This window comes from Papio anubis, unplaced genomic scaffold, assembly GCF_008728515.1.
Source record: "Papio anubis isolate 15944 unplaced genomic scaffold, Panubis1.0 scaffold1313, whole genome shotgun sequence".
NCBI lineage: Eukaryota > Metazoa > Chordata > Mammalia > Primates > Cercopithecidae > Papio > Papio anubis.
This window is the reverse complement of record NW_022161263.1, coordinates 10,033-18,934: the sequence shown is the minus strand read 5'-3', so window position 1 is coordinate 18,934 and position 8,902 is coordinate 10,033. Positions and strand designations below refer to the sequence as shown.

Here is an 8,902-nt window from a genome sequence, read left to right as displayed (position 1 = left end):
TGGAATTTGACTAGGTGCGTGTTGGTAGAGTGGGGCTGAGGTTCTCTTGCCCCTGTGGATGTTTAAGAAGTCACAGGTCCTGCGAAGACCTGTGGTCCCCTCAATCAACTCCGTTTCGGAGACACAATGACTTGAATTGCCAACAACTCAAGAAATTTTCAAGCCCTTGGAAAATCAGTTCCACACAAACACGGAATGAAAGTCAAAAGAGAGTATGTCCTCTTTTTGAGAACTTTATTCACTTCAAAACCAATTAAACACACCTATTTCCAATGGGATTCCAGAGCCCAATTTTGCAGGCTGAGGAAACACCACAAGAACGCTTTGCGCAGAACGCTTCACAGCATCCAAAACACTGCTGTCAGGGCGGGGCACAGCTGAAAGCCTGCATCTCTCAGGGTTCCCTAACTGTTCCCTGATTCAGTCATCTGGAGAGCAAACACACAGTCATTCCCCAGTTTCCTACTGACATCACAGCGGAAGTCTGACTCCTGCACGTCACCCAGTTTCTGAGGCAACGAATCGCTGGCACAGAAGCTTCTGGTGGCGGGTTTCCGGAGAACCCTGCGAACTACAATGTCCCCCACCAGAATTCAATGAGGCAGAGTCTCTGCATGTGGTTCCCGCCTGGCCTGGGCTCCCACATCCACGGAAGCACCAGAGCTGGGGAGCTTGGGAGTCACTACACACAGTCTGCTCTCTGCTCCATGCTCCTCAGTTCCGCAGTCCCTCCAAGTCACGGGAGCTGGATGCAATGGAGCCCCGGCCACCTGTAGTCTCACTCCAGGTCAGAATCGCTGTCCTCTGAGGAGGAGGAAACCTGAAGGTCCTCATAGAGCACACTCAGGGGGACAGGAACACAGGGAGCCTCAGACTTCTCTGAGACATGAGGGCTGTGAGCGAGGAGGGCTCCCGGCTTCTCAGGAGAGGGAAACGAGGGAGCTGTCAGGAGGCTGGAGCTCCACCATCCGTTTTCCAGTCTCCGGAAGAGCATTCTGAGAGGCTGGGCCCCATCGTGGCTGGCCGCTGGGTGATGGGACATGGTGCAGGCCTGGGCAGTAGGCAGGCAAGGTCTGCTGTGCGGAGGCTGCTGGTCGCTGCTGGGCACCTGGGCGGGTGTCCCCCTGCTCATCTGGGGCGACGGACTTGAGTTCGGTTGCAGCTGGCGGAGGTTGGAGAGTCTCCGGGGCCCCCAGCTCACCTCCCTGGATGGCATTTTCGGGCATCTGGAAGGAACCCGTTCTCGGTTTCTTGGGGAAGTTCAGGCAAGCCTGAGTCGGAGCCTGGGCAGGTCTCTTGGCTCCTGGCCTGAAACTGAGATTGGAGCCGAGGCCCAGGCTGTGTGTGTCGGCTGGTGGGCAGGGCTGTGAGGTCACCGCAGGACGTTTGTCTTGTGCCTGGGGGCTGATGACCCGGATCAGGCCGTGGGGCTTGGTGGCAGCCTGGGGAACTTCTCAACGGCCACCCTGAGGGCTGCTGTGTGTGGGCTTCACCACGACGAGAGGCTGCGGGCCCTGCTGCCTGACTCCCGGCTGAGGGATGTCGGCCACAGCCCCTGTCTGTCGTTCCTTTGGTCGGAGACTTGACGAGGAGCTCAGACTGGCTTTTCTGAGGGGAGACAGTGAAGCCAAGACGGATACCGTGTCAGACATTTTGGTAGCTGAGCCGTCAGTGAGGGCAGGATCCACACGTGGCCTCTTATTGATTGTGTGGAACGGCATTGGCCTGGTTGCAGCCTGAAAGAAAGGAGACCACACACGTTAGAAGTTCTTCAGCATGGAGCCAACATGGAAATCAACCACATCCAAAGACAAGGTGCACACAGCAGGAAATTCTTAATACGGTATGGACAGGCGGTCCCTGGAAGTAGGGACAGATCCTCAACGTGAGTGCTGATCGGGACAAGACCCATGAAAAATGCACTGTCGTGCTATGATCTAAGAATACCATTTTTCTAAAGACTATGTCTTGGGCATTAACTGGATCAAAGCTCCTCCACTCAGCCTTCCGTGAAGTGGGACGGACTAATGCCCTTCTGAATGTAGGTTGGTGGCTCAAGGGTTCCCAGGACATCTTTTCTGAAAACATGCATGTTCCTGGGGTTAGCCTCCTCCATGTTTGGGGCCTCTGAGGGACTAATTTCCTCAGACCGCTAGGAAGATGTTGTTGGCATGCTTGCCATCATTGCGCAGAAAGAAAGCAACAGGAAATATGGCATCTTCAGATGCCTTCACCTGGAATCAAATGGACCTGGAAGGATCGTGGAGTCCCTGACCCCAAGAAGACGGGGAAGAGGGGTTCCCCGATCCCCTCACACACACAGGAACCTGAAAGTAAATCAACCAGATTGACCTAGGGGAGCAAAGACCAGGGGCCCAGGGTGACACCCACCCTCAGATAAATCCAAGATTCCATGGATTCTTTTCGATTTGGCAACAGCTTCTCCGGAGGTTTCCCAGAAAAGGTCTGGACGAGAGCCTTCCTCTGCAGGTCTTGTTGCCTACAGAAGAGAAAAAGTTCAGGCCATGCACTTTTTCTCAGGTTTTCCCCAGGAGACAGGAAGAATCCAGTCTCTGGCCCAGTCCTGTTCTGTGTTTTGTGGTAAATAAATGGAACTCTTGTGCCCTTTCCACCTCTGCACCTTCCCTTATGTGCCAATCTTCCCATCCTCCCAGTGGCCTTCTAGGCTTCCCAAGTAAGGACCAGCATTTGGATTCCATCACTATTCCCCCTGTCATGGGGAACCTGCACGAAGCTTTGCCACCTGACATCGTCCTCCCCCAACTTGATATCAGGAACAAGTCTGTTGTTTATTATTATTATTAAATATAATATAAATTAATAGTAATCATCGATAATAATAATCACAATAAAGATAATAAAAATTAATACTGGTTAAAAATGTTAGTGATTAGTATTACTAATAGCAATATCACTATTAGTAATTAAATAATCATATCAGCAATTAATGTTACTTAAGTCAATACTAAGTGATGTTGGTTATAAAATAATGATTAATATTATGACTAGCATTGCTAAATGACATGAATATTAATAATTAATTTTAAGCTTGCATAAAAAATATTTAAAATAATTATCCATAATTAATAATGGTATCCTATTAATTATTAGTGTCATCGATAATTGTTAAAATCAGTCATTGATGTGTAATAATTAATCATATTATTATTCCTAATTCTGCAGTGTGTGTACAGCTACCTGTGATGTCGTTCCTAATATCCAGGGAGGGAGAGCATGGTTTTAGTTTTAATATCACAATAAGTGTACACTCATCCTGTGACACAGATCCTAATATCCAGTGTAGTAGAGTATGACATGACTTCCAATATAGCAATTAATAGGTAGCTACCCAGTGATATAGTTTCTAAAATTCACGGAAGGTGCATATGATATGATATTAATCCCAATATCGCAGGGAGGGTAGAGCTCTTCTGTGTTATGATTCCTAATATCCGGAGGGGGAGAGGATGATAATAATTCCAGTGTCACAGGCTGTGTTCACCGGCCCTGTGACATTGTTATTAATGTCTTGGAAGGGAGAGGATATTACTCCCAACATGGCAGGGGGTGTACATCCACCCTGTGATATTCTTCTTTATATTCCAAGCCCGAGAGGTTGATATTACTCCTAGTACTGCAGACACTGTACACCCCCATGTTTTTTTTTTTTTTTTTTAGACGGAGTCTCGCTGTGTCGCCCAGGCTGGAGTGCAGTGGCACGATCTCGGCTCACTGCAAGCTCCGCCTCCTGGGTTCACGCCATTCTCCCGCCTCAGCCTCCGAGTAGCTGGGACTACAGGCGCCCGCCACCACGCCCGGCTAGTTTTTTGTATTTTTAGTAGAGACGGGGTTTCACCATGTTAGCCAGGATGGTCTCGATCTCCTGACCTCGTGATCCACCCGCCTCGGCCTCCCAAAGTGCTGGGATTACAGGCTTGAGCCACCGCGCCCGGCCCACCCCCATGTTTTTAATCTCTGTGATATTGGGAGTAGTATCATCCTCTCCCGGGTGGAAATTAGGAACAGTATCTCTGGGGGTGTGTACACCCCCTGTGATATTGAATGTAATATCATCCTCTTCCCTCCTGGATCATGGGAACAACATCACTGGGGGGTGTACACTTTCTGTGATATTGGGAGTAACATCATCTTCTGTGCCTTGGATTATTAAGGACAATATCATGGAGGGATATGTGTACATCTTCTACAATATTGGGAATAATATTATCCTCTCTCCCCCTGCATATTAGGAAAGATATCACAGAGTGGGTGTTCACCTCCTGCGATATGGGGATGAATGCCATCTTCTCCCTTCCAGATATCAGGAAGAGTATCACACGGGGGTGTACAGTGTCTGCGATACTGGGAGTAATATCAGCCTCTCGGCCTTGGAATATTAAGAAGAATATCACAGGGTGGATGTACACCCCCTGCCATATTGGAAGTAATATCAGCCTCTCCTCTCCATGGATATTAGAAACAATATCCCAGGCTGTGTGTACGCCTCCTGCTCTATGGGGAGTCATATCATCCTCTCCCTTCCAGGATATTAATAACAATATCACAGGGCAGGTGAACACAGCCTGCGATACTGGAATTATTATCATCCTCTCCCCCTCTGGATACTAGGAAACATATCACAGAAGAGCTGTACCCTTCCTGCGATATTGGGAGTAATATCATATGCTTCTTCCGTGAATATTAAGAGCAATATCACTGGGTGGCTTTCCATTCATTGCTATGTTGCGAGTCATGTCATACTCTACCACCTAGATATTAGCATCAGTGGCACAGGGTGAGTGCACACCTACTGCGATATTAAAACTAAAATCATGCTCTCCGTCCCTCGATATTAGGAACAACATCCCAGGTAGGTGTACAGCCCCTGCGGTATTAGGAGTAATAATATGATTAATTATTAAACATCTATGTCGATTTCAATAATTATCAATTGCACTATTAATTAATAGGATACCATTATTAATTATGGATACTCATTTTAAATATATGATTATGCACGCTTGAAAATAATTAGTAATATTAATGTCATTTAACAATATTATTAATTCTTAATATTAATTATTATTTTATTACCAACATTGCTTAGTATTGATTTAAGTAACATTAATTGCTAATATCATTATTTTATTGTTAATAATGATATTATGATTAATTGTTATACTAATCATTAACATTTTTTACCAGTATTAATTTATACTATCTTTATTGTGATTATTAATATCGATGATTGCTATTAATTTTTACTATATGTATTAATATTAATAATTAATAGACTTATTCCTGATATCCAGCTGAGAGAGAATGATATTACTCCCAATATCGAAGAAAGTGAATACCCCTCTATGATGTTATTCCTAATAGCCAAGGGGTAGAGGATGACATTATTGAAACTATCACAGTGGGTGTCCATCCCTTCGGTCATCTTGTTCCTTATATCCTGAGTGGGAGAGGATGATATGACTCCCAATATCTCAAGAAGTGTACAACCGCCTGTAATATAGTTCCTAACATCTAGGTGGGGAGAGGATGATATTGCTGCCCATATCGCACGAGTTGTAAAACCCCTTCAATATTTTGCCTACGATCCTGAGGGGAGAGGATGATATTACTCCCAATATCGAAGAATGCGTACACCCCCCTGTGACACTATGCCCAATATCCACTTTGGGAGACAATGACATTACACCCAATATCCCAGGGAATGTACACCCACCTTGGGATTTTGTTCCTTATATCGAGAGGGGGAGAAGATGCTATTACTCCCAATAACGCAGGGGCTGGGGCTGTACACCCCTCCTGTGTTATTGTTCTTAATATCCTAGGGAAGAGAGGATGATGCTACACCCAATATCGCAGGGGGTGTACCCCCACCCAGTGATGTTGTTCTTAATGTGCTCCACCTCCCACCACCAGGGATATCATTCCTAATATCCAGGGGAAGAGATGATAACATTATGCCCAATATCGCAGGGGAGTGTACACACCCTCTGTGATGTTGTTCCTAGTATCCAAAGGTAGATACGATGATGTTACTGGCCATATCGCAGGGGGTGTACACCCTTTTGTGATATTGTTTTTGACATTCAGTGTGGGAGAGGATAACATTAATCCCAATATCGCAGAAGGCATACAGACCCCTGTGATGTGGTTCCTAATGTACAGGGGAAAGAGAAGAATATTGCTCTCAATATTGCAGGGGGTGTAACCACCCTGCCTCCCATATATTGTTCCTAATATGCAGCGAGGTGGAGGCTGAGAGTACTACCAATATCCCAGAAGGTGCACACACACCTGTGATATAGTTCCTAATATCTAGCGGGAAAGAGGCTGATTTTACTTTCGATATCGCAGTGGGTGTACACCACCCGCAATCCCGGGGTATCGTTCCTAATATCCACGCGGGAAGAAGATGATATGGCTGACAATATCGAAGGTGGTGGACACCTCTTCTGTGATATGGTTCCTGATATCCAGGGGGTGACTGGATGATATTACTCCCAATAAAGTAGGAACCGTACAGCCACCCTGGGATTTTGTCCTTAATAACCACAGGGGAGAGGTGATATTACTACCAATATTGCAAGGGGTGTACATCCTCCTGTGATATTGTTTCTCATATCCAGGAAAGGAGAAGATGGTATTAGTACCAATATTGAAGGGATGGACACCCCCCATGGGATATTGTTCTAAAGATACAGGTTGAAAGAGGATGAGATTCCATCCAATATAACAAGGGATGTACACCCCACCTGTGATATGAGTCATAAAACCTAGAAGAAGAGAATGAAATTGCTTCCAAAAACACACGGGTTGTACACCCACCCTGTGATATTGTTCCTGTCATCTAAAGGAGGAGATGATGATACTACTCCCAGTACCGGAGAAGGTACACACACCCCTGTGATATTGTTCCTCATAACTTGTGGGGGAGAGCATGATATTACTTCCAGTATGACAGTGGCTTTACACCCAGTCTGTGATATTGCTCCTAATTTCCAGTAGGTAAAGTATGATGTTCCTGCCAAGAGAGTAGTGGCTGTACAGCCACCCTGTGATATTCCTTCGAATATTCAGGGAAACACAGGATGACATTATCCCAAATCTCCCAAAAAGTGTACACCCATTGTGTGATATGGTTGCTAATATCCGGAGGTGCAGAGAATGGTATTCGTTCTTCTGTCGCAGGCTGTTTACACACAACCTGTGAAATTGTTCCTAATATCCTGAACAAAAGAGACTGCTAATAATGGACACACATTGCAGGGGGGAGTAATTGGCTATTACGATCCACATCGCAGGGCAGTTCAGGACACCAGCACTGCCCCAACCTTGACCGAGACAGTGGGTGTCATGGGACGACCTCAGGGTGGGTGGTGGCTCAGCTTGAAGATATCCCTGCTGCCAAAGACCAACTGTTCCTGCTAGTTTGAATCTGGCCACAGGGTCTCTGTTGGTGAGACAGATGACCATGAGGCAGATACCCTGAAATCTAGCACGACAGAGCTCAACGTCCCCATGAGAGACACCATAGCACGCAGACTTTGCAGACATACTAGCGAAGGCCACAGCAGGCCCTGAGTGAGGAACAAGCTGACCAAGATCCTGGGGTTCTGCCACGCAGCCCTTAAACCAGGGACTGGAAACCGTTTCCCTAAAGAGCCAGGAGTCAGTATTTTCAGCTTTGCCAACTGATCTTTGTCTCAAGGATGGAACTCTGCCATGGCTACACCACAGCAGCCTTCTGCAGGTGGCCTGTGAAGAGATGGGCATGACTGCACCCCCATAAAACTTTACTTATGGACATGGAAACTTCTCAGTGTCATGAAGTGTTATTTTTTTATTTGTTCAACCATTTGGAAATGTAAAATCCATTCCTGATTCATGAGCCACAAGAGTAGCGGGGACAGGCTGCCCCTTGAAAACCTCTGGAATGAGCTTAGAGAAGGAAATGACAGGCTGGGCCAGCGCAGCCTCCTCACAGCAGATTCGCTGCAGGAGGGTCCTTCGTAGCAACCACTTCTCATCCTTCATCTTGGCTTCAAGCGCAGTTCAGGTGGAGAAAGAGAGAACAGAACCGGCCTCAGCAACAAGAAGGAAGGAGATGCAGGGTCAAGCAGCTGTGTGGATCGATCACACTTAACATTCACACCAAGCGGAGCACAGGCAGGACCAGCCCGGGGGGTGGGGGCACGAAGTGGAGGCTCTCTGGGGTGGGCGGCCTCTCGGTGGGCAAGATTCTCTACCAAAAACTCAAATAGAAGATCTACACAGCAGTAGTTACAGAAAACACACACTAAGAAAAAGGCCAAAATAAAAATAGGACACAAAGTTTGGCCAACCGGGTCTCACAAGCCAGTAGGTAAGAAAGCCCAGGAGGGCCCACCAGAGGAGCTGGGGGTGGGTTCCTGCCTGCAGGGGGCCTTGGACACCCCATTCCCACAGATGAGGACCCAAGCTTTGGGGAGGAAGCTGTCAGAGTCACCCAGTGAGCTGTTCAGAGCTGGAGCCAAAGAGCAGGTGAGGAGCCCTGGCCACGTCCCCGTGTGCACTGAGAAGCTGGGGTGGGGTCATACCCCCAGGGGCCAATGCAAACAGTGGACCGCGGGTCCTCCTTCTGCCTAGAGGATGCTCAGCTCCCAAGGGACCACCAAGGCCTGGAACCCAGGGACGCACGACCTGACCATCATGCCCAGGCCTCCTGGACCAGGCAATGTCCAGTACAGGCAGGCAGTCTGGACTTGGGGCCAGGACAGGGGTGGATGGTCCTGCTAGGCAGACCTCCTTCTCCCTACCAGCTGGGCTGGTTGCACTGTAGTTTTGGTTCTGGCAACATATTTTTGCCCACTTTGGCCACACCAGT

At 47.5% G+C, this 8,902-nt stretch overlaps 1 protein-coding gene across 1 annotated transcript; it reads right to left on the bottom strand.

Annotated features, from left to right (window-relative positions):
* Positions 1 to 220: 220 nt before the first annotated feature.
* On the bottom strand, positions 221 to 8,613 carry LOC116272588 (putative protein FAM90A5P). Its single transcript, XM_031661335.1, is given in 5 exon segments — positions 221 to 1,148; positions 1,150 to 1,736; positions 2,151 to 2,234; positions 2,392 to 2,500; positions 8,525 to 8,613. Coding segments are annotated over 5 exon segments (1,239 nt in total). The 3' UTR covers positions 221 to 778.
* Positions 8,614 to 8,902: the final 289 nt, after the last annotated feature.